The following is a 26,985-nucleotide window of genomic DNA, read 5'->3' as shown; positions in this document are numbered from 1 at the left end:
ATTGAGGAGTGTGGAGCATTAAGTCACCCACAATTACTGCCTTAGGTGCAATGTGTGCTTTGAGCTTTAGTAAAGTTTCTTTTATGAATGAGGGTGTCCTTGCATTTGGAGCACAGATGTTCAGAATTGAGAGTTCTTCTTGGTGGATTTTTTATTTGACCACAAGAAGTGTCCTTCTGTGTCCCTTTTTATGACTTTAAGTTGAAAGTCAATTTTATCTGATATTAGAATGGCTATTCTGGCTTGTTTCCGGAGACCATTTGCTTTTAAAATTGTTTTCCAGTCTTTTACTCTGAGGTAGTGTTTGTCTTTGACACAGAGGTGTGTTTCCTGTATGCAGCAAAATGTAGGGTCTTGTTTACATATCCAGTCTGTTAGTCTATGTCTTTTTATTGGGGAATTGAGTCCATCAATGTTAAGAGATATTACGGAATAGTGATTATTACTTCCTGTTATTTTTGATGATATTTTTTATATTTGATTGGTTATCTTCTTTTGGGTGTGATGAAGGAAGTTTACTATCTTGCTTTTTCCAGGATGTAGTTTCCCTCCTTGTATTGGCGTTTCCCTCCCCCCCCCCCTTTATCCTTTTTAGGTCTGGGTGTGTGGAAAGATATTGTGTAAATTTGGTTTTTATCATGGAATATCTTGCTTTCTTCATCTATGGTGATTGAGAATTTTCCTGAGTATAGTAATTGTGGCTAGCATTTTTTTTCTCTTAGAGTCTGCATGACATCTGCCTAGGATCTTCTAGCATTCATGGTCTCTGGTGCAATTCTGATAGGTCTTCCTTTATATTTTACTTGGCCTTTTTGTCTTACTGCCTTTAATGTTCTTTTTTTATTCAGTACATTTGGGGTTTTGATTATTATGTGACAGGAGGTACTTCTGTTCTGGTCCAGTTTGTTTGGAGTTCTGTAGGCTTCTTGTATATTCATGGGTATCTCTCTCTTTAGGTTAGGGAAGTTTTTTTCCATAATTTTGTTGAAGATATTTGCTGGCCCCTCATGTTGTAAATCTTCACTCTCCTCTATACCTATAATCCTTAGGTTTGGTCTTCTCTTTGTGTCCTGGATTTCCTGAATGTTTTGGGTTATAAGATTTTTGCATTTTGCATTTTCTTTTACTGTTGATTCAATGGTTTCTATGGTATCTTCAGCATCTGAGATTCTTTCTTCTTTCTCTTGTATTCTGTTGTTGATATTTGCATCTATGACCCCTGATTTCTTCCCAAGGTTTTCTATCTCCAAATTTTCTCCCTTTGTGATTTCTTAGTTGTTTCTACTTCTGTTTTTAGATCCTGAATGTCTTTGCTTAGTTCCTTCACTTGTTTGTTTGTGTTTTCCTGCAATTTTAAGAGATTTTTGTGTTTCCTCTTTCATGAATTCTGCCTGTTGACCCAAGTTCTCCTGTATTTCTTTAAGTGCTTTTTGCATTTCCTCTTTACTGGCTTTTATCTGTTGACCCATTTTATCCTGAATTTCTTTAAATGATTTTTTTGTGTTTCCCTTTTAAGGGTTTCTAACTTTTGATCCATTTTCTCCGGTATTTCTTTAATTGATTTATTCATGTCCTTCTTGTGTTACTACAACAGCAGCATGACCAGTGATTTTATATCCAAATCTTGTTTTTCTGGTGTCTTGGGGTATCCAGGTCTTGCTGTTGTTGGAGAATTGGGTTCAGATGCTACTACATTGCCTTGATTTCTGTTAGTAACATTCCTACATTTGCCTTTTGCCATCTGGTTTTCTTTGGTGTTAGTTGGTCCTGTTGTCATTGTCTGGTGCTTGGACCTTCTGTAAGCCTGTAAGGCTATCTCTGCTCCTCTGGATTACTGGGTTTCCCCTGGCACAGATTGCTGATGGGCTACCCTACTCTTGGGTGCCATTGGAGCCCTTGTGTGCCTTGCCCCAAGCAATGTTATATTCGGGGTTGTCTCTGTGTACCTGGAGCTGCCTGTCCTGTCTGACTGGGAGTGAAGATGGGCAGCGGGGAGCCCCTCCAAGTGCCGACTACTCTGCAGTCGACCCATGTCAGGGCTGGCACACAGATGAACCGCAGAGCTGCCCAGGTCTTGGGCTCAGGCAGAAGCCTTGTTGTCTGTGTCTCAAGTGATGTTAAACTCAGGATATCCCATACTATGTATTTATCTGAGTCTGTTCTTTTTAAAAAATTTTCCAAAGGCAATCTACAGATTCAATGCTATTCCCATAAAAATCCCAACCCAGTTCTTCATAGAGCTAGAAAGAGCAATTCTCAAATTCATCTGGAATAACAAAAAACCCAGGATAGCTAAAACTATTCTCAACAGTAAAAGAACTTCAGGGGGATTCAATATCCCAGACTTTAAACTCTACTACAGAGCAATAGTGATAAAAACTGTATGGTATTGGTACAATATCAGGCAAGCGGATCAATGGAATAGGATTGAAGACCCAGAAATGAACCAACACACCTATGGTCACTTGGTCTTCGACAAAGGGGCTGAAAGCATCCAGTGGAAAAAAGATAGTCTTTTCAACAAATGGTGCTGGTTCAATTGGAGGTCAGCATGTAGAAGAATGCACATCGATCCATTCTTATCTCCTTGTACCAAGCTCAACTCCAAATGGATCAAGGACCTCCACATAAAACCTGACACACTGAAACTAATTGGAAAAAAACTGGGGAAGACCCTGGAGGACATGGGCACAGGGGAAAAGTTCCTGAATAGAACACCAATAGCTTATGCTCTAAGATCAAGAATTGACAAATGGGACCTCATAAAACTACAAAGTTTCTGTAAGGCAAAGGACACCATCAAAAGGACAAAACGTCAACCAACAGACTGGAAAAGAATCTTCACCAACCCTAAATCCAACAGAGGGCTAATATCTAATATATACAAAGAACTCAAGAAAGGAGAACCCAGAGATCCAAATAACCCCATTAAAAAATGGGGTACGGAGCTAAACAAAGAATTTTCACATGAGGAACTTCGGAGAGCTGAGAAACACCTTAAGAAATGTTCAACATCATTAATCATTAGGGAAATGCAAATCAAAACAACCCTGAGATTTTACCTCACACCAGTCAGAATGGCTAAGGTCAAAAACACAGGAGACAGCAGGTGTTGGCGAGGATGTGGAGAAAGAGGAACACTCCTCCACTGCTGGTGGGATTGCAAGATGGTGCAACCACTTTGGAAATCAGTCTGGTGGTTCCTCAGAAAACTGGGCATGTCACTTCCTGAGGACCCTGTTATACCACTACTGGGCATATATCCAGAGGATTCTTCAGCATGCAATAAGGACACATGCTCCACTATGTTCATAGCAGCCCTATTTGTAGTAGCCAGAAGCTGGAAAGAACCTAGATGTCCTTCAACGGAGGAATGGATACAAAAAATGTGGTATATTTATACAATGGAGTACTATTCAGCCATTAGAAACAATGAGTTCATGAAATTCTTAGTCAAATGGATGGAGCTGGAGAACATCATACTAAGTGAGGTAACCCAGTCTCAAAAGATCAATCATGGTATGCACTCACTGATAAGTGGATATTAGCCTAGAAACTTTGAATACCCAGGACATAATCCACAAATTAAATGATGTCCAAAAAGAATGGAGGAGTGGACCCTGGTTCTGGAAAGACTCAGTGCAAGAATATAGGGGAATTCCAGAACAGGGAAGTGGGAAGGGGTAGATGGAAGAATAGGGGGACGGAAGAGGGCTTATGGGACTTGTGGGGAGTGGGGACCCAGAAAAGGGGAAATCATTTGCAATGTAAATAAAAATAAATAAATAAAAAAAATATTAAAAAAATTTTGTCAGAAGGTTTCTCATCACTTGTTTACTTTTTATCTTTTATGGTATAAGCTGTTGATATATTCTTAGCTTTAATTTTGTGGTTTTAATGAGCCTACAAACTCATCCATTTCATTATATTTTGTATGTTAAAGTTCTATAGTATTCCATTTTTTGTAATTTTTTGGAATTCCATTTTCTTGTCTTGTAATGTTTTCTTCTTATCTCTGAGCCTAGTAACATGGATTCTTCTCTTTTGTTAACTGGGCCCAAGGTTGGTGAGTATTTGTTATATTCTCAATGATCAGTTCTTAGATTTGTTGATTCTTTACATTATTTTCTGTGACTCTTTTTCGTAAATTTATGTCCTGATTTTTTAATTTGGATTGTTCTTGTCTTTTGAATTCTTAAATTACAAATTTAAGTCACATATTTGTTCTTTTTTTCTTCTTTTATTTTTAAAGATAGGCATTGAGATGTATAACAATAAAAGACCTTCTGGAGGAAACAAGATCCCTGACTTCAATCTGTATTAGAGAGCAATAATGATAAAAAACTGTATGGTATTGGTATAGAGACAGGCAGGAAGATCAATGGAATAGAATTGAAGACCCAGAAATGAACCCCCATGTCTATGATCACTTGATCTTTGACAAAGGAGCTAAAACCACCCAGTGGAAAAAGACAGCATTTTCAGCAAATTGTGCTGGTCCAACTGGCAATTAGCATCTGGAAGAATCCAAGACTGAGAATATAAGTCAAATTTAGGACCACCCATAGTCCACTAATAAAACAAATTACACAATTTGTCCTCTAACTGCCACACTCATGCTGTGGTTGATAGACACACAAAAATACATATTTGCACACATTCTCACACATTGAGACACAAACTGTTATACATAAAGATGTTCATACACACATACTCTCTTTCCCTCCCTCCCTCTCTCTCTCTCTCTCTCTCTCTCTCTCTCTCTCTCTCTCTCATACACACACACACACACACACACACACACACACATACACACACTCAAATACACACACTGAAGCACAAACTTGCTGAGGTCCAGCCTCAACATGAGGAGCGTCCTGCGAAAGGTAGGAATTGGAGCAGTGTAGGCATTATGCCCAGGAACAGTTAGCAAACACAAAAGATACTCCAGTGTGTGTGTGTGTGTGTGTGTGTGTGTGTGTGCGCACATGTGATTATGTTTTCTCATTTTTGTAATGACTCAGAATCAGTAGTAGCTGCAAGTTGTCTATTCAGATACTCTCCCTGTTCCCTGAGATTCTCACCCTTCTTCCTTCTTCTCATTTCTTCCAAGTCTTTTTTTTTTAATTACATCATGAAGACTTTGGTCATTATTAATAATTTTTAAAGAATTTTCTGGAATTTGCATAAATTCTTTGGGTGTTAGGTCACTAGTTTCAACTCCTGTATCCTTAGGGTAATAAGCAAGTACAAAGCCAAAGCACATTTCCTTATCGTTTTTTCACAGCCTGTGGTACATTTATACAATGGAGCTTTTACTCCATTATCTCCTCGAATATTCTTACATTATGAGTCTTTGCAATTTGTTGGCACTTAGAGAATGAACGAATAAAGCTACCTCATGAAGATTAGACATTGCAGTGAACTTCAATGAGCATGATAAGCCCACTACTCCAGTGGAAAGGGGACTATTCTCACCCATTTAACTGTCCTCACATCAGATATAAATTTATGTAGTCATCATTGTTTAAAAGCAACATACTCTACACAACTCCTCCATTTTCCTCTTTTGTCTGGAGTTTGGGAGATGGAGAAATTGCTAGACCAGTAATCTTTCCACTTAAGAAATAAGCAGTAAACTTCCAATGGCTCTGATAGCTAAAAGTTTCAGATGTTCCTTTTCAGTTGTTCCGAGACAACCATAGGCCTGTCTTGGTTGCAAGGGAAGAAAGCAGTTTCTGTCCTGCTTCCTCATTCATATCGGTCATTGTGGTTACCCATATTGTCCTCCAATAGTATAACCTGCACCACAGATATAGGCACCTTCATCCTCTGGCTGCATGTTGGAGATGCTTAAATATCGATCAGCTCCAGAGCTGGAGCCAGAGAAGCGTTCAGGGATCCCATCTCCATTTTTGTGGCTTCCATCTTTCTTAACATACATCAAGTACTTAGGAGCCTTCTCTGGATGTTGCTGGTACCATACAATGGTGTAGGTGCTGTGCTCTTGACTCAAGGTGCAGGTGAGTTTGATTGAGCCTCCCAGAGAAGCAACAGCAGAGGGTAACTGAGTCAGCACAGGTTGGGAGAAAGACCCTGAAAATAGAGAAATTTGTTATGTATGTGCTGGGATATAAGGAGAAAGTAGAATATATCTCTCCATCAGATGATTTCCCCCAACTGTGGATCAGGGTGCAGGCAACTCTCCTGACCTGTACAATGAAGGAGTAGGATGAACAGAGAAGTCCAGGCCATGGTGCAAACACCAGTGAGCATTAATGAGACAGATCTGATGTGGGTCTCTCTTATCCTTCTCAGCAAAGTGAGAAGGCCATTCATGCAAATTTTTCTTGGTCAACCAAATCCCTCCTTGAGTGTGTGGCATCAAAGTTATGTCTGCTATTTCCTGTCTAAGGCTTCCCAATGGTCTACAGTGTCACCAGCTGCTGTGCCTGTGGAATCCCAAGAGAGTGATAACTGTCTTCTCAGCTATTGTTCTTCAGTGACATCTATAGATCACTCTGTGACTAGATTTAGTTCTATCATGTCTGTGCCTATGTGACTTTCCTCAAGGTTTTAAACACCACATTCTTATCAAAGACAGAAAGACTTACTTCTTGGACTGACTTTTACATCATTGTTTTTATTTTTTGTTTGCTCCTCCTCAATGGAAACAATATATATCCTTTAATTTATAGAGGACACTTATCCAGGGGCTTTGCCCACACACACTGAGGAGAGAGAATGCGCTTTAATTGCATTCTCAGAATGATCGAGGAGCTAGCTCCTGCTCTATATCTATTCTTTATTCCTTATCAGATTGGCTCATAGAGACTTACAGGTGACTATTGGTGCCTAAGAGGGATACAAATTTTACTGAAGATTCCCTTTACGCATTAGAAATGAAAATTCTTAGAACATCACATGGCAAAACTAAACAGAAGATACAAAATTTATAAGAAATGGATTGAAAAAGAATGTGTTGGGCCTGTATTTGAATTTCAGTAATAATTATAGGATCAATGAGCAATGATTATGTGATGCTTTTTGAGGAAACTCATGGAAAATTGTGTATTACTTATCTAATCTAAAAAAATATTATATTTAACTGGCAGTGATTCAGGGGGATAGATGGTCAGAAAGGGAGTAGTCGTAATTCTGAAGCAAAAATTAGTGAATCAAATAGAATAATTCATTGGTATGATTGAAAGATAGAATGAAGGATATCAGGACTAGGTGGAGTACACTGAAACATGCTTTCATAACTTTTACATGTTTAAAAAACTGTACTATATAGAATGAAAGAGAAGAACAGAGGGTTGGAGCAAGGTGTATGTGACAAACTGGAGTTAGTTTTCTGTTGTTACTGATAGACTCTACAAGAACTTGTATGTTTCACTCTAGTCAGGATTTTTGCCTCACCAGGCTGCTCAGAATGTAATTTCCTCTGATTTCAGGAGCATACATAATGGAACTAATGAATCAAATTACACAATTTGTCCTCTAACTGCCACACTCAAACTGTGACTGACAGAACACAAAAATACATATTTACACACAAGCTCACACATTGAGACACAAACTGTCATACATACAGATGTTCACACATACATACACACTCTCTCCTTCTCTTTCTGTCACACACACACACACACACACACACAAATATACACACTCAAGCAAATGCTTGTTGAGGTCCAGCCTCAGCATGGGGAGGGTCCCATGAAAGGTAGGAATTGGAGCAGTGCTGATTCAGTAATGACTCAGAATCAGTAGTGACTGTAAGCTGTTCATTCAGATACTCTCTCTGTTCCCCGAGATTCTCATCATTCTTTCTTCTCATTTCTGCCAAGTCTTTAACTTTTTAAAAGTACATCATGAAGACTCTTATCATTGTTAATAATTTTCAAAAAGTTCTTAATTTTGCATAAATTCTATGGGTGCCAGATCAATAGTTTCAACTCCTGAATCCTTGGAACAAGTCTAAGCACTAAGCCATAACACATTTCCTTATCAGTTTTTCACAGCCTGTTCTTTAGGGTGGCTGCACATAGCTATTGTGGTTTCCTGGCACAACAGACAGCAGTCTTCAGTAATCATTTCCATGTAGAAACAGAAAGATGACAGACAGACTATTAAAGGTAAAATTATTCCTTACAAAGTTTTACAATTTATATAAATAAACCAGTTAGCTTTCCCTAATATCTCTCCAAGCATTAAAATTTTCCGTTGTTTAAGTAGACAGGAGAAGAAAGTACTAGCTTTTTATATACTTACACATCTGTTAATTCCCTAATCTTTGTTTTAGCATGTCCATAGCTTCATGATGTCTCCTTCTAATACCATTTTTTCTCAATCATATATAAGTCTTTCTCCTATAAAATAAGCCCATTTATCACTTGTATTTTATAGATTCCTTTTTTTTCTATTCATGCCCTTTCTTCTTGAGACCACTTTAACTGGCCTGGAAGCCAGTCTTCTACTAGCAGCCTTCAGATGAAGATATAGAACTCTCAACTCCTCCTGCACCATATCTGCCTGGATGCTGCCATGTTTCTGACTTGATGACAATGGACAATGGGCCTGTAATCCAGCCCCAATTAAGTGTTGTCCTTTATAAAACTTGCATTGACCATGGTGTCTGTTTACAGCAGTAAAACCCTAACTAAGACACTAACCATTGCAAGACTAACTTCAACCATTTTCTTAATCTTATCCATTTATTACATTTTCTATTGCCTTAGATAAGACTAAGCAGTAAATTAAAAAGGATTGTTGACTATTGACATCCTTGTCTTTTTCTTGATATTGGTGGAGATGACTTGGATTTTTCCCACATGATGTTCCTTATGTTGAGGCATACTGCTTTCATCTCTAGCTTCTCTATATCTTTTAAAATTTGTAATGATAATCATGACTTAACACAGAGTAGGTCTGATAATTAACCACATAGTCTAACTACTTAATGATGGAAAGGATATGGGTACATCAGGATAAAAGAATCCCTGCCAATGTATTGTTTCCATGATCTTATGGAGTGATTAGACAAACAACCAGCAAAATAATGAGGATAATCTTTGCCAGTTATACCTGTGTCAGAGTAATAGTCTCTAAAATAATTTAAAAAATTAAAGACCAAGAAAACAAGTAAGCCAATTGAAATTGCTATTGCCATTGATAACCCATGGAGGTGGAAGATTCTATGCTCTTCAGTCAGAGTCTAGAAGATCTTGCTTTGAAACCAAAATGAAAGCCTTCCCTTTAAGATTAGCTTTTCTGGTACCAGAACATATTGTACAAGTTTGATAGGAGAGGGGAAACAAAGACTACTTCCTAGCATTGGTCACATAGACCTACAAGGAAATATGGCTTCAAATGAACAATTTATTTTCTGGGACTCTGGTCCTTATCTGCTTTGTACAACCCAGTACATTATTAAAGATTTTAGCAGTAACAGGTCTATATTGGTGGAGTCAATGAGTCATGTAATGGACAATCACATTAATTTGTTAATAATGGATTATAAATAGTATAGTGATTCAGAAACTGATACTGTAATTCCATTAAATACAATTTAATATACAATGTTATGCTAGGATTATATTAATGTGCAGAGACACCATCACCATAGAAACTCTCAAAAACATTTAACTTGGATATGGCTTACAATTCCAAAATTTTAACCCATTGTCATCATGGAGGTAAGAATGACATTATACAGACAGACATGGTGTTGGAGATGGAGGTACAAGTTCTGTATACTGATCTATAGGATCACATTGGATAGAGCTTGTGATTTAAAACCCCAGAATTCATCCCCCACTAACAAATTCCCTTCAACACGTCCAAAAGTCCTCCAACATGGCCACTCCTGTGAATAGTTCTCAACATTGGGCCAAGCATCTTTAAACATGTGTATGTGTAGGTTATACCTATTAAAGTCACTACATTCTGCTCCCTGACACCCACATACTTGTAGCATATGCAACATTTGTTGAGTCCAATTTCAAAAGTCCATGTAATCTTTCATAGTCTCAACAAAGTTTAAGAGTTCAAGGTTCAAGTGTTAAAGTTTAAAAATCTCTTCTGAGATTCATGGAACTCTTAACTTTAGTCCCCTATAAAATAAGAATTTCTAAAAAGCAGTTTATGTATTTCCAACCTATCATGAAACAAGGTATACGTTAGCATTCAAAAAATGTCAGGAACAAACACATTGAGGAACTAGAACAAAACAAGACAGGATAGCAGCTGGGCAAACTCAAACTCTGCATCTCCCTGTGTGAAGTCAAATTTTTCTTCATATCTCCAGATTCTTTCAGCTTTGTTAACTGCAACACTCTTCTTCTCTGGCACTGGTTCCACTCCTTGTTAGCAGCTTTCTTTGACAGGTATCATAAGGCTCTGCTATCCTCCCCGGGTCTCTAAGACGGTCTTGATTTCAATTTTAGAATTTTATATAATGGACTTTCATAGATACACACAATGGCTTTTCTTAGTCTCCATAGAGGGACACCTTGGCCACAAACCTGACCTTTGCTTTTACTTTCTTGACTCTAAAGTCAGAACCACAAGACTGAGGCTGCTTTTGGGGGCTGAATCATGCCACATGTGTTCAATTACATCTTCACCTTCTTTCTATTTTTGATGCGTTGCTTCATTGATAAAGTTTTTTTTTTTTTTTTTTTTTTTTTTTTTTTTTTTGCTATGTAATCAAGATTGGCCTTGAGCTTAGAGATCTTCATGCCTCTACCTTCTCAGTACTGGGATAAAAGTTGCATACCACCATGAAAACCTAAGATTTTCTTTAATTCTTTTTTATTATAGATCTTTATAAACATGACCACTATGCATTAAAACCTGGATTAAAGTTATGTTTTTCCAGATCAAACTCAAGTCTCATACCACATCAAATTCAAGAACAAAAGGCTGTGTCTTCTAGATGCAGTATCCAGGAACTAGGCAAGTTTTCATCCTGCCTGAAGATTTTATCAGTCCTGATCTCTATTTGTGGATTGTAGTTCATTACAATTATAGCCAAGTTGACAACCAAGAATAGCCATCACAATCGACTCCTCAACTTAACAAAAATCATCTTTCTTTATGTTCCCATGAATACAATGGCAAAGTCAGAATAATGTTTAACAGGATATAAAATTCTGTCATACAATAGCAAATGCATTGTAAATTTAGGATAGCTGGGAATGTCCCTTGGGGAACATTCTTTTCAAAAGGTGAAAGCTTAGCTGAATTGGATCTTGTCTCATGATCTCCACTATTTCATTTCCATTGAATATCTTTAATCTGCTTATCTCCAAGAAAAAAATAATTTAGCTCAATTATATTTCCTGTTGACCTTTTAATCCTTGAACCAAACCTTTTGTAATGTTTCTTTCTCAGTTTGCTATACTTGACCAAAACCTTGCTCATAAGCATCAAATATGGGACAGAGTATATACTAGGCAGTTCTCAGATGTCCTTTGTTGATGCAATTAATCTCAATCTCTTTACTTAGCTTCAGGAAAATTCTTCAAACAAGGAAAAACAGCCATATTCTTCACCAATATATCACAAGATTTTTCTGAGGCAACATTCTGTAATTCTTGTCCTCTGAATCCTCTGGTGCCAGGCCCCAAGAGTTCACATCACCCTCAGTACAACTACGTTCCATACTTCTACTAGTATGGCACATTAAGCTCTATTTAAAGCATTTCATGGCTTTTTAAACCCAAAGTATCAAAACTTATATTCCTACAAATGAAAGCATGGTCAGGGCTATCACATCAATACCTCACTCTGGGTACCAACTTCTATCTTTTGGAGGCTTTATTGCTGTAAAGAAACACTATGACCAAGGCAACTCTTAGAAAACATTTCATCTGGGGCTGGCTTACAGTTTCAGTGGATTCGTCCATTACCTTCACGGTGTGAGGAATGACAGCGTCTAGGCAGATATATGGCTGGAGAAGAAACTGAGCCAAGAGTTCTACATCTTGTCTTGCTAGCAATAAATTAGAGAATGGATGTGTTTCACATTGGGCATCTCTTCTGCATTTAAAACAAAGTCTGTTTACCCAGTAATACACTTCCTCTAACAAAGCCACATCTACTCCAGTGAGGCCACACCTCCTAATAAGGCCACCCCCTATTTGACCGATGTTTAAACACATGATTCAACGGCGGGAGGGGGCATACATATTGAAACCACCACAAGATGCCATTTCATTAACATTAGAGTGGTTAAAGTCTAAATAGTAGATACAAATATAGTTAGTGACTGAGTAGAAGCAATAATGTGTGAACACCATGATTCATTAGGAAAATGAAACAGTTCCACCATTTTCAGCCAAATGTAAAGCAAGTGTTTATTACTTATCACATATGGACTAAGAGATGAACTTTACCCAGGACTATGCACAGAAATTTCCCAGATGTAATGGTCTCAAGGCACATGCTTCAGGGACTAATAAGGAAAACTAGCTTGCCATTATACTTCCCCATGAGGCTTTGTAATTTTCCATGACTGATATTACCACAATTCCAGGAAGTTACTTGGTTCCTGATCAGGGAGGACTTACAGGTTAACTTTTGGGCATTGCATTACTCCCTGAACTTGCATACATATTGGGCCAAATCTTTGACACTATGATGGATATTTTTAGATTTAATAATGATCAGAGTTATTATCTAGTAGTAGCATGGAAATAGACTGGGTACTATTCGTTTATTTTATCTGGCTTCCTCATTTTCTAAGATTTGTGCATACAGCCAGATTATAATCCAAAACAGTTTGTAGTAAAATAATAATTTTTAAAAGCTGTATAACAAGTTTTGTTCTGAACAAAGCAGGTTAAGTGTCCTTTCATAGTTTTTGAATTATTTTAGTTCATGTAATGTGTCTCTTATACCAGAGAGTTTCCTTTGACTTAACATTTCATTAAGTTAATGGAAACAGTGAACTAATTATTCTCTTTTATAATTATTTTCAGCTTATTGTAGAATGTTTCAATCAGGATACAGGAACGCTGAAAATCTAGTTAAATGTTAGCCAACAGGCTATTTATCTGAAAAAAATTAATTTACTGATCCAGCTGAAAGACAGGAACCAATAAAATTAGCTGGATAGGTTTATATCAGCATGTCCACAGCTTAGGAGCTTGCAGTCAGATGGTGATTCCTGGATGGAGTCACTCAGCCTAGTGAAATATCTGTTGTAACAAACATAGAGTATGACCAGAAATTAAACTTTCCAAGTAGTTGGTAAAGTTGAGGAGAAATAGGAACAAGTGAAAAATCCCATTTTCAGGAAGACAGGTGCAGAAATTCAGGCTGTACATATCTGGAGTCTGGCCTTTGGTAAGTTTACAAGTGTATAACTCAAAGATAAGCAAAGAAAATTTAAAATCCTTAACTTGTAAATGAACAGTAAGCAGTCAGTGCACTATCAAATTTCAAACCTCTGAAATATCAGGGCAATAACAGCATAAAAGGGGAAAGAAATTGAACCATTTTGAATTTAATTTTCTATATCCTTAAACCTTTACATACCTCAGAACAAATTTTTGTCTAATAATTTATTAAAATATGAGTACATATGATTGAGAGTAGTCATTATAAAACATTTTTCTATGCCCAAATCCTGTATATCTCTTAACCTGAAGCCTGTGAGCAAGGCAAATCTGTTTGTACTTTTTAGATAAGAAACCTTGTCACTTGAATTATTTAGTGAAACGATTAAATAATTAACACAGTGATTGGTTGACTTGGGGAAGAGCTAGTTGCTTGGTGTTTTCTAGCTGGCAAGATACAGTTAGCTTAGCCATCAGTGTAATAAGAGACCTGAGAAGGAAAAAAAATAACTCATTTTAATTCATACATAGGCCTAATTGGCCTATGTATGAATTAAAATGAGAGAGAACAGTCCATAGTCCACTATCTACAGTTGTCTCAAGTTCTTGTCGTCTCCCTGGTACGCCAAGCAGAGGCAGTCTTTGACCATCAGGCCTAAAAGATGAGTAGCTTTTCTTTCTTTCTTTCTTTCTTTTTTTTTTTTTTTAAAGAACCATTAATTTTTATTGAAATTATAATGTAGGTTCTTACAGTTTTCCACCCTGGCTGGAAAACATTTCTTTTCTTTTTTTTTTTCATTTTTATTTTTATTTATTTATTTATTTTTATTTACATTGCAAATGATTTACCCTTTTCTGGGTCCCCACTCCCCGCAAGTCCCATAAACCCTCTTCTGTCCCCCTATTCTTCCATCTACCCCTTCCCACTTCCCTGTTCTGGAATTCCCCTATACTCTTGCACTGAGTCTTTCCAGAACTAGGGGCCACTCCTCCATTCTTTTTGGACATCATTTAATGTGTGGATTATGTCCTGGGTATTCAAAGTTTCTAGGCTAATATCCACTTATCAGTGAGTGCATACCATGATTGATCTTTTGAGACTGGGTTACCTCACTTAGTATGATGTTCTCCAGCTCCATCCATTTGTCTAAGGATTTCATGAATTCATTGTTTCTAATGTTAGATCAGGCATCTTGCCAATGTCTGCTGTCTTTTTCATGAGTCCACCTGTCCCGTACCCACTGAAGCATAGACTAGAGGAAAGGGAAAAGCCTGACACCTGAATTAAGAGATGGTCCCTTTGACCGTCTTTGGGCAGGTGACTAGCGACTAGTGGTGACGTGACCTAAGCCCCACCCTAGGGGATTCCCCACAGGTGTGCTAATAGAAGCTACCAGTGAAGTAAATGTGCAGACTTTATGTGGCCTACCTGACTTAAGAGGTAGGTTCTGTGACAGGAGCAGGAGTGGCCCAGGACCCCTGCTGTCTATCTCCTTGGGATCCCCCAAGGCTTGGCAATGGTTTCCTCACTGAAGCTAGCTCCAGACACCCCAGAAGAAAGTAACATTACCTTGTCTAGGCAAAGTGGGACAAAAATCTGTAAGGTATCCTGCTTTTACACAGTTTTGGGAAGGGCCTACCATTCAGGCGTTGTGAAAGTCTAGCCAAGTTTCTTTTCTATTAGCTTCAGAGTGTCTGGCTTTATGTGGAGGTCCTTGATCCATTTGGATTTGAGCTTAGTACAAGGAGACAAGGATGGATCAATTCACATTCTTCTGCATGCTGACTTCCAGTTGAATCAGCACCATTTGTTAAAAGGCTATCTTTTTTCCATTGGATGTTTTCAGCCTCTTTGTCAAGGATCAAGTGGCCATAGGTGTGGGTTCATTTCTGGATCTTCAATCCTGTTCCATTGATCCTCCTGCTTGTCACTGTACCAATACCATGCAGTTTTTAACACTATTTCTCTGTAGTATTGCTTGAGGTCAGGGATACTAATTCCCCCAGATTTTCTTTTGTTGCTGAGAATAGTTTTAGCTATCCTGGGTTTTTTGTTGTTCCAGATGAATTTGATAATTGCTCTTTCTAACTCTGTGAAGAATTGAGTTGGGATTTTGATGGGTATTGCATTGAATCTGTATAGTGCTTTAGGCAAAATGGCCATTTTAACTATGTTGATTCTACCGATCCATGAGCATGGAAGGTTTTCCCATTTTTTGAGGTCTTTTTCCATTTCCTTCTTCAGAGTCTTGAAGTTCTTGTCATACAGATCTTTCACATGTTTGGTAAGAGTCACCCCAAGATACTTTATACTGTTTGAGGCTATTGTGAAGGGGGTCATTTCCCTAATTTCTTTCTCAGCCTGCTTATCCTTTGAGTATAGGAAGGCCACTGATTTGCTTGAGTTGATTTTATAACCTGCCACTTTGCTGAAGTTGTTTATCAAGACCCTTGAGGACATCGGTACAGGGAGAAAGTTTCTGAACAGAACACCAATAGCGTATGCTCTAAGAGCAAGAATTGACAAATGGGACCTCATAAAATTACAAAGTTTCTGTAAGGCAAAGGACACCATCAAGAGGACAAATCGGCAACCAACAAATTGGGAAAAGATCTTCACCAATCCTACATCAGATAGAGGGCTAATATCCAATATATATAAAGAACTCAAGAAGTTAGACTCCAGAAAACCAAACAACCCTATTAAAAAATGGGGTACAGAGTTAAACAAAGAATTCTCACCTGAAGAACTTGGGATGGCGGAGAAGCATCTTAAAAAATGCTCAACTTCATTAGTCATTAGGGAAATGCAAATCAAAACAACCCTAAGATTTCATCTTACACCAGTCAGAATGGCTAAGATTAAAAATTCAGGAGACAGCAGGTGTTGGAGAGGGTGTGGAGAAAGAGGAACACTCCTCCACTGCTGGTGGGGTTGCAAATTGGTACAACCACTCTGGAAATCAGTCTGGCGGTTCCTCCGAAAACTGGGCACCTCACTTCCAGAAGATCCTGCTATACCACTCCTGGGCATATACCCAGAAGACTCCCCACCATGTAATAAGGATACATGCTCTACTATGTTCATAGCAGCCCTATTTATAATTGCCAGATGCTGGAAAGAACCCAGTTATCCCTCAACAGAAGAGTGGATGCAAAAAATGTGGTATATCTACACAATGGAGTACTATTCAGCCATTAGAAACAATGAATTCATGAAATTCTTAGGCAAATGGATGGAGCTAGAGAACATCAAACTAAGTGAGGTAACCCAGACTCAAAAGGTGAATCATGGTATGCACTCACTAATAAGTGGATATTAACTTAGAAAACTGGAATACCCAAAACATAATCCACACATCAAATGAGGTACAAGAAGAAAGGAGGAGTGGCCCCTGGTTCTGGAAAGACTCAGTGAAACAGTATTCGGCAAAACCAGAATGGGGAAGTGGGAAGGGGTGGGTGGGAGGACAGGGAAAGAGAAGGGGGCTTACGGGACTTTCGGGGAGTGGGGGGGCTAGAAAAGGGAAATCATTTGAAATGTAAATAAATTATATCGAATAAAAAAAAAGATATAGACAGAAAGATAGACAAAAAAAAAAAAAAAAAAAAAAAAAAAAAAAAAAAAAGAAAGTCTAGCCAAGTGGTTGACTTTACCAGATAATCCATATGGAATCATGTGCTGCTGTGTCTATTATCCTCTTAGAGACTCTGGGGGGCACTCACATGACTCCCAGGGAGCCTTTCTTTGGCACAGTAAGCTTAACTATCTTAAATGCTATGTTCATATGATCTCTGATGGTTTTGAGAGCTAGTACCTGCCAATCATCTATTAGTTAAGCAATACTTTATTCAGCATGAGTATAAATATAATTTTGTACATGTTATAGAATTTGATCATTTATAAGGTGACTGATTATCAGTTCACATTTTTGTAAAATTATTTTTACAGTTTGTAGTAATGTAGTAGCTTATCAAAGACTAGGACTTTATGTTTTATCCCTGTTACATTTACCTTTTAAAATTAACAGGTTTAAACTGGAGCTCACTTAGTATCAAAATAAAACTTATTAATACATACATTCATAGAGGCTGGGACATATTTGACCTTTATATGATGTATTATTGTATAGTATAATCAGTTTGCAGAAATACCTATGTGTTAATAATGCTAGCAAAAGGAAGGTTAGACAGATTACTTTAAATGTCTCTGTTAGCTTAAATCCACCTCAAGTAAGGAAAGACATATTTTTTATTCGATATATTCTTTATTTACATTTTAAGTGATTTTCCCTTTTCTGGATACTCCCTCCCCGAAAGTCCCATAAGCCCTCTTTCCTCCCCCTGTTCCCCAAACTACGCCTTCCCAGGAAAGACATTTTTTAAGCCAGTGGTTTTTACTCTTTTCTTGATTTTTGTATTTTTTTTTATGCTGTATGCTGTCTGATGAATGGGAAGGATCTAAGGAAAATTCAGAATCATGCCATATATTTTAAGATTACTTAAGTAGAGAATTTAATCATACACACCAGATTGTGAGAATTAAGTTAACCCTTTGCTATAAATATTATAGATTTTAATTATATCCATTAATTTATAATTTAAAAATCATTTTAATTTTTGACATTGGATTTTTAAAACATGCCTCAGTGTTAAAAATAGTTAGTCACATCCCAATTTCCAACCCAACAGTAAAGTAGACCCATATAATAGTATTTTAATATTATCCATATATAAATAATTCAATTCTTCTTATATATTAAATTTTGTGACCAGAAATCTCAGAGGTGAATTATGAGCCCAGACAGCTGATGGCAGGAAAAGGATTCAGCATTTATTCATGCATTTGATACCCACTGTAAACAAGTATGATGTAGCTGCTTATATTCATATGCACAAAATAGATAGCAAAATGTATAGGCACAGAATTCATGCATTTATTCATATGAGAGAGATTGGAGTTGCAGGTACTGGCGATAAAGCTATGTTACTATCATGAATTCTGGGGCTAATGCTGCCAGACATACAGGTTTGGACAAGTCTATGCTTAAGGAAGAGCTACATGTGTCGTTACCCAATACAGTCAGAAAACCCAAAGACTGATCATATACATAAAGCAAGACAATGTGCCCAATGGAGTAACCCAAGTTGCTGAAGGAGCTTGTAATACCATAGGAGGAGCAACAATACGAACCAACAAGTACCCCCAGAGCTCCCAGGGACTAAACCATCAACCAAGGAGTACACATGGAGGGACACATGGCTCCATCTGCGTATGCAGCAGAGGATGGCCTTGTTAGACATCAAAGGGAGGGAGGCCCTTGGTCCTGAAAAGGCTTGATGCCCCAGTATAGGGGAATGCCAGGACAGGGAAGTAGTAGTGGGTGGGTTGGTGAGCAAGGGGAGGGAGAATGGGATAGCGTGAGGGGACAACCAGGAAAGGAGATAAGATTTGAATGTAAATAATGAAAATATCTTAAAAAAAAAGACAATGTTATTCAACAATTTTTTTCCTTGTATATCCCAGGTGCTTGGAACCCATCAAAGGCCAACATTCTGAGCTTTGATCAGTTCCCCAAATCCATGTTGAGACTATCCAAAGCATAAGCTTTGGTTCCCAAACTCATGGAATACCCCAGAAGGTATCTAAACATGGAAACCTTGATGATTATACCAAAGTGCTGGGCCACTCTGAAGTATCATTCTTCCAGTGTTACCAGGGCATCTCCTTGGTGTAAATGAAGATCAGAAAATAGCTGATAATTCTGGCTGAATCTTAATTACCCAGAAAACTGATGGACTCTAGGGTGTCTCCCAATTTCTCAAATGTGGTGGTACAGATTTCATTAGATTCTTCCCATTCATCAGACAGCACACTGCATAAAAAAAATTACAAAAATCAAGAGCGAGCTACCTAAAAGTGCTTGCAGTTTTTTTTTTTCCAATTTTGCTGTTTATGATGGAAGTCTTCAGTAGCCCATGTGTCATGTATCCCACACAAAGAGCAAATTTGGCATATAATGATGTCAGTGAGAGTTCCATCTGTTAGTCCTATGATTTCCCAGAAAAACCAACTCCACCATTTTGGAACAAAATTAAAGCAAACATTTATTGAATATTAAATACTGGCCAAGGAATGGAATTTGGCCAGGACCATTCTCTGGAATTTCTCAGCTGTAATGGCCATAAGACACATATTGCAGGGCTTTGTTAGGACAAACTTCTAGTTCAATGTACTTTCACATAAGGCTTTGCATTTTTTCCCAGGACTAGTATTGCCAACATTTGAGGAAGTCATTTTGTTCCTGGGCAGACAAGATTTACAGGTTCACTTTTTGGGCATTACAAATTAACCCTAACTTTTTCTCATGGAAATGTTAACTGGTGTAGCAACTTAGTAAAGGATTTAGCTATTTCCTCAAATGAATGAAGATATTTGAATCCTTGTAATTAATATAGGTGACATGAATATATATGAACAAAATCATTTGAAATTTGAATACTTGTGAAAGAATGTAGAAAGTTTGGGTTAGCATACATTGTTCATATGACTGTAAATGTATTCATCCAATTTGAAAAGGAGGAATTTCCAAAAAATAGTTACAATATTTCGTAGAAATTTTGTTCCTATTTATCTGTCCCCAAATGGTAGAGATATATATGCCCACAGAAATGCTTGAAAGCTCTAAGCAGAGATCTATAGTAAAAGTGCCTTCCAATACAAAAACTTTAAACTAAGTACCCCCAAACTGATGAAAGGGTGGGCAACCTCTGTTATATCCAATTCAAGTTAAATATCATAGGTATCTGAAAGAACAAAATTATAGTGTCTGGTATGTATCCAAACCAGCAAACTTGTATACAATATTTGAAAATACCAAAAGTGATATAAAATATAAATCATAGTTAAGAACCAAAATTGCAAAACTCTACTGCCCCTCTAACTAACAATGGTTTCTTTTCAGTACATTATGTTACAGATTTCCATGATGTGAATGTTGTGCTACTCTGGAAATATGAAACATAATTTTACTGCACACTTAGAGTGGCAATTTAGTAGCTTGAGTAGTATATTTCAATAAAGCAGTTAAAATCCAGCCAAATGATGTGTAACAAATGGCACTAGTACTTGAGGTTGATTTGTCTTCTGACTACCAGACACAAGGAGGAGAACTCTGGTTATCATTATAACCTCCTTTAAATGTTACAGACCATTATGGAGTGGCAGGCTCAAAGGGTTCAAGAAAATATTTTGCCTCAATTCTCCATGTATCTGGAACATTGTGTGAGAATTTGTGCTGTTATCCATGTTTAGCAGTAATAAATGTCCTCATCCTCAGGCTGAAGGAAAGTCATAAATGGTAGTAGGCATTGATAAAGGGCCAGGAATAGCCAATTGTCCCAGATTTGTGGACATTGCTTGGATTCTCTTTGTGCTTAGATGAGACATATGCTCCAACATCACCAGCTCTTCAGTACAGATTAGTGTTACTTCTTGCCCAGCTGAACCAGGCACATTCTACAGCTTGAAATAGTACAGGTTTTTCCCATCCATTCATTCTAGCACACTATCATTTGTATTTATGGTAATGACCATTCTGGCTACAATAAAAGGAAAACTTAAATTCATTTGGATTTATTTTCTTCATATTTTTCATTGGCTTTCTACCATGTTTTTCATTGTATAACTTGTGTTTCTTCCTGTTTAGTTTTTTTTGTGATGTGTGTATTCTTTTTTTTTTTAACTTATTGATATTATCAGATATTTGGCTGGGAAAGAGTTTATCGTACTCTATCAACTACATTTTCACTCAACTGATTATTCCCTTGGCCTAAAAATATTTAGTTTTATGACATACTATTTCATAATTGTCCTTTTAATGAGCTTCCTGAGTCCCATTTGGAAAGTTCTTACCTTAACAATATATATGTTAAATTATTTTGTTCTAGAAGTTTTAGAATATCAAAATTTATATTGATGTTCTTGTTCAATTTGCAGTTGTGTTTCAGGCAGGCTGTGAGAGTAGGATCCACGTTTATTTTTCTACATTTTAAAATTTAAAATTCTAAGCAACATTTGGTAATTTTGCTATATTATGCCCATTCATTTTGACATTTTCGCCAAGGTACTGGTATCACTAGTTTTGTATATCTGCATGCAGTTGCCATGTTCTATTATATTTGCTGGGAGCCAAACTGACCTTACTTTATGTTTAGAATTCATTTTAAAGATAGGCTTAAGTTTTGACTTCTCCTCAGCTACAGACCTTGGAGAGATTGGGTGGTCAATGGTCACTGTGCCCTCCCAGAAGAAGAAAACATCTTACAGCTTGGCAGAATGCCTGGGCTACATGAAGAATCTCATCTGCCTTTCTTCTTCCCTTCCTGTATAAGTTGCCTGAGAAAATAGTTTTGGGAGGCCTTAAATAGTTAGTCTTGGCCTCGTTCTTTGCATCTCCTGTCTCTGTTTCTCTGTCCTTCTCTTCTTGGGTTCCCTGTCAAAAACCCTCGTGGGCCAGGGCAACTGACACCTGACATGGGGCTCCTTCCTGAGTAAGGATCACAGAGAATGTCATCTTAAAGGATCGGCTGCTCATCATTTGGAACAACCAACTCATCAGGTCGAGGTTGGTCACCACAGAAATGCTCGTCTGTGGGAGATCTAGTATATTTGGTCACCACAGAAGAAAACACTTCTCTGTTGGAGATCTAGGATATTTGATCACCACAGAAATGCTTGTCTGTGGGAGATCTAGGATGATTGGTTACCCTAGAAGGAAACGCTTGTCTGTGGGTGATCTAGGATATTTGGATACCACAGAAATGTTCATCTGTGGGAGATGATCTGGGATAGTTGGTCACCACGGAGCTGCTTGTTTGTGAGAGATCTGGGCTAGTTGATCACCACAGAAACAGCCATCTGTGGGAGATCTGGGGTAATGCAGGTGATGTATTATGGGACAGGTATTAGATAAGCATGAGGTTTTTCTTAATGGTTTCAAGGAGGCCTTCGAAACGTGAAGAATAAGGGTTAAAAATAAGATCGTCAAAAATCTTTTATTTTTATATAAAATAAAATAAAAAGACTACAAATCAAAAAACAACAAAAAATTTTTAAAAAGTTGCTAGAAAAATTCTTAGCTCAAGCATATTTATACTGTGCATGGCTCTCAGAAGTAGAAATGGTAAATATATAAATTAAAATCTTATACATGTTGAAAAGAAATTGGAGAGGTTAGAAAAGCAAGGTGCTGGGGAACAACTATCAGTAGCTGCCACTGTGCCTCCTCTTCCTTCTCTGGCAGAATTCCCAGAAGAAAAAAGAGATAAGGAGTTAAATTTTGAAAGAGAGAGAGAGAGAGAGAGAGAGAGAGAGAGAGAGAGAGAGAGAGAGAGGGAGGGAGGGAGAGAGGGAGGAAGAGAGACAGAGAGAGAGAGGTTTCAGAAAAGCAGTTGTTCCATGTCTGAGATGTTGTATCAAAAGAAGGAAAATGCTTATAAGCTATTTCAGGTGTCTCCTGGGGACTAGACGAAAGCTGGAGATGTCCTGCTTCCTCCCTGGATCCTGCTGGAGATATCCTTAGTTCTGGTTAGGATATCTGGATCTCTTTGGGACATTAAGTTCTCTTCCCTCTCCGTCTATTGTCTGTCCTTGGTGCACCATATGTCTGTCCATAAGTCTGTCAATTTGTGTTTGTTATTGTTGTTTGAATGATTGATTGCTGTGTGTTTCATGTTCAAAAAGGTTAAAACTTTATCTGCTGGCTGTCCATGGTTTGATTTAGTTTAACTTGTTTAAAAGGCAGCCTCAATTTGCACAAGAGAAACTGATAAGTTACCTTGCACTGTGCCTAGGAGTCAAGTGCAGCTGGAGAAGCCCGGCTCAGGGCTGGTTATCTTACAAGGCACTATTAAAAAGGCCAACAGCTTTTCAATATCTTTGGTAAGAGAGCTAATGGCTGTTTTTTTCAAAAAAAAAAACAAAAAAAAATCTGTGATTGTGTTTATTGAGTTCAACAAGTGATAAGGTGCTTTTCTTTTGAAATTACAGTTAAAAAATGTAAGAAACTTTTGTCTGTTTTATAGCAATTTTACTTTTGTTCCTGACTGGTTTTTAAGATATAAATATGTTTTACATGTCTCGGTTATAGAGTATTGACTTATATGTTATTGGGTATGTTTAAACATTTATAACTTAAAAACATTATAGATTAAAATTGGTAACTCGGGGTTAAAGTCATTCTAAAGAACAGGTGACATGAACCAACCCAGAAAAACAGGTCTCTAAAGATACTTCTAAATTGAGAAAATATTTATATAATACTTATCCTAGAAACTTATAAAAGATAGAATTTAAAATAATGTCTCTTTACTGATCCATTAAAAGCTACACTATCATGCATTCATAGTAAGAACTGGCAGTCAAACTTTGTATGTGAAAGTAATGCTCTTGATACTAATTTCAAAGTGAATAGATTATTTAAAACTGAGTTTTGTTCTTCAAAGTTATGGGCATGCTCTAGTATTACAAAAGAAAATTTAAAATATAAACTGCCAATCTTCCATTAGTTTCAATTTACAATTAAATCACAAGCTCAGGATTTTAACTCATCCATATTTGTAATTTAAAAAATCAGGCAAGTGGATCAGTTATATCCTAAACAAACTGTGGCACAGAAAATTCAAATAAAAAAGATAGTTTATTTAATTTAAATGATTTTCTAAAGCTTTGAAAAAAATGTTAATTTGTTAAGACCTCATCTCAAACTTGCTACAAGAGAACTTAAACCTCTGTTTGGTAGTCTCAAGGGGAATGCAAATCCTAATCCCCTGGACAATTAACTGATGAGGGAAAAATAACATTGCAAAAAAGTCATTTGTTGAGTGTTTCACAGCAATCCTTTGGCAAAAGGGACCATTAATGTAAATTCATATTTCTTCACCTCCATGTAAAGTTTGAACACCCTAATATGAATCTGTTGATATGTTAATACAAAATTATAAGATAGAATCATAAAAATATCTTATAAAAGAACTGTATTCATTCCTTAGTCCAAACAGCAAGTACGTTGGTTATTGAAGAATACTAATATTTGGCCTATTGCATAGCAAATGTTTTAAGCTAAGCTATAATAATTTGATAATCATTATCCCAAAGACAAGTTTTTATAATTTGCCTCTATGCATACTTTTGTAAATATATACATGCAGCCAATAAAAAATACATTTACTATATTTATAAACAACTCCTCTAATAATAGAAAAATATATAATTATATCACGTTTATTCTCTTAAATATTTCTCCTGCTTCACAAATAATTAAATTACATGCTATAGCCATTGTTCTTTAAAATGTTAAATAATCAAGTTTTTAAGTTATAGACTAGTAATTAAAATAGGTAGCTCATGGCTTACAATTGCTTAAAATTATATTTTTATAGATATTGCTAATTTTCAAATTTTATACAAATACAGCTTAATTTAAGGAACATCTATCTTTAAAAAAAAGTAAAGGGAGGAGATGTTGGACTGTGAAAGTTCTGGTTGACCAAGGCTTAACTTCTGGAGACCCAGTAGATTAATCTAAAAGGGACAGACCCTGTTAGCTATGCTCCCAGACTCTAGGCTCCTGAAACCAGAGACCTTCAACTCCATAATTTTGTGGCCATCAGTCATGTAGGGTCATGCCCTAAGCCCCTAGTATTCTGGCTGGATTCCCCCCTACAGTTACCTGGCTACAGCCAGGTAGCACAGCCCACTATAAAATGGGATTCTTGGTCCTTCCTCTCTCATTCCTTATCTCATTCTTTTACTCTCCTGTCTCTGTCTCTTGTCTCTTGCTCCCCTTCTCTCCCCATTACTTTCCTCTTCTCTCCATGTGGCCATTGCCAGGCTTCTACTTCTCTCTCTCTCTCTCTCTCTCTCTCTCTCTCTCTCTCTCTCTCTCTCTCTCTCTCTCTCTCTCTCTTTCTCCCCTCTTCTATAATAAAGCACTAAAACTACTTGATTGCCTCCAAGTCTTTCCAGTCACCAGAATGGACCAAGAACTCGCCTGTGTGGGGAACCTGCCCCAGTATGCCTTCCTCCTGTTCTCATTCTCAGTTCTTCCGTGGTATCCAGCAGTGTCTTAAGATGCCCAAGAGCTAGAATCATTAGTTCCTGGCCTCTCTGAGGCCCAGGGGCCCTGAGATTGCCCCCCACCTCTGCAGATTGGGGTCCCATGGATTCTTGCAGCTAGACACCAAACCTGCAGTGTGGGGGTGCTCTATAGTTTCCCACATCTCTCCTGCCAGAGCCAGTAAGTTCTGGTGAGATGAGGTTTTCCCCCCAACTCCCCCTTTTTTCACACCAGGCACCCTACAAGCCATGGCAGTGCCATACACGCCATGACGGAGGCCACTCCTTTAAAGGACAACATTTAGCTGGAGTGGGCTTAGAGATTCAGAGTTTCAATATGCTATCATCAACGTGGGAAACATGATATTATCCAGCCAGGGACAGACCTGAATGACCTTAAAGTTCTACATTTTGATCCCAAGGCAGGCAGGAGACTGGCATAGGAGCAATTGGGGGAGTATCTCAAAGTCCACCACCACAGCGATATACTTTCCAGCAAGGTAACACCGTTGCAGTAAATCTTCAACCCCAATAAGCCAGTGTAAAGAATGCACAACTTGCTCTAGTTGCAGCTTCTTTTCCTATTAAGGTCATGTGAGGTGAGCAAGGTGTGACATCTGCTCACAATGCCCTTCCTTGTCTGATTACTTCTTTGCATTCAGTATTTGCATTTTAAAGGCTAAATACTGAAAATTACCTTTCTTGTTACATAATCTGATACATCCCTTTCCACAGTTGAGGTTAGCCTTCACAAAAAGTCAGTAAGGTTTCCTTTAGATCTTACATGACTTGAGAAAATGGTTCAAGTCTTTTCACAGATTTCAACTTTGTCCCAGGCTTTTAAAATTGTCAGTCAACACAATGTCAGAGTTTCTTCATCATATACAACGTGCACCTCTACCACAGAATAGGGACCTTCACCAAGCAGCTGATCTTTGGAAATCTCTTTTCCCTTGGTTCTATTTTATTGTGCTATTTTTCTTGCCTCTTCTTTCCACTATGAAAACCATTGTAAATGTGTAGTAGGTTCTAGAATTGCTTTTGCCATATCCTTCCAATCTTGGGGGACTATTCTATTTTTAATAGCCTAAGAAGTCAGGACTTGTTTTACAAATGGCTAATGCATTCCAAAATTAGTGACACTTTCCTTAAATTTCCTCAGTTCTGACACACCAATGGGTTTACATTTAAATTCCTGATAACTCTGTGGATGATCATCTTCTGGAGGTCTTTGTTATATAGCTAACCTGATAAACTAAAGTTTGCTTTCTAATAACCTTTGCTTTGTGTTCTTTATCTTCTGTCTCTACTCGAGTATTTGTCTTAATTGAAATTTAAATTCCTCCCTTAGTCTGTGTCCATGCTTCATACTTCTCCTTTTGTTGCTCCTCCTGTTTCTTGAGTTCCTTTATTCTCTGTTCAAGGTTCTGTCTCTACATTTTAAATTTTACTGTATATTTCAATTCTAATATTCTGCTGTTGATTTTATTTTGATTGATTAATGTCTAAAAGGTTATT

At 37.4% G+C, this 26,985-nt stretch overlaps 2 gene segments (V, D, J or C); both read right to left on the bottom strand.

Annotated features, from left to right (window-relative positions):
- LOC127665858 (Ig lambda-1 chain V region S43-like) overlaps positions 1–26,985 on the bottom strand; it is a 440,110-nt gene that overhangs the window by 232,652 nt on the left and 180,473 nt on the right.
- LOC127665860 (immunoglobulin lambda variable 4-69-like) lies at positions 5,774–6,318 on the bottom strand. The segment is given in 2 exon segments: positions 5,774–6,096; positions 6,213–6,318. Coding segments are annotated over 2 exon segments (387 nt in total).

Source organism: Apodemus sylvaticus, chromosome 15 (assembly GCF_947179515.1).
Source record: "Apodemus sylvaticus chromosome 15, mApoSyl1.1, whole genome shotgun sequence".
NCBI lineage: Eukaryota > Metazoa > Chordata > Mammalia > Rodentia > Muridae > Apodemus > Apodemus sylvaticus.
This window is presented reverse-complemented; position numbering and strand designations above follow the sequence as displayed.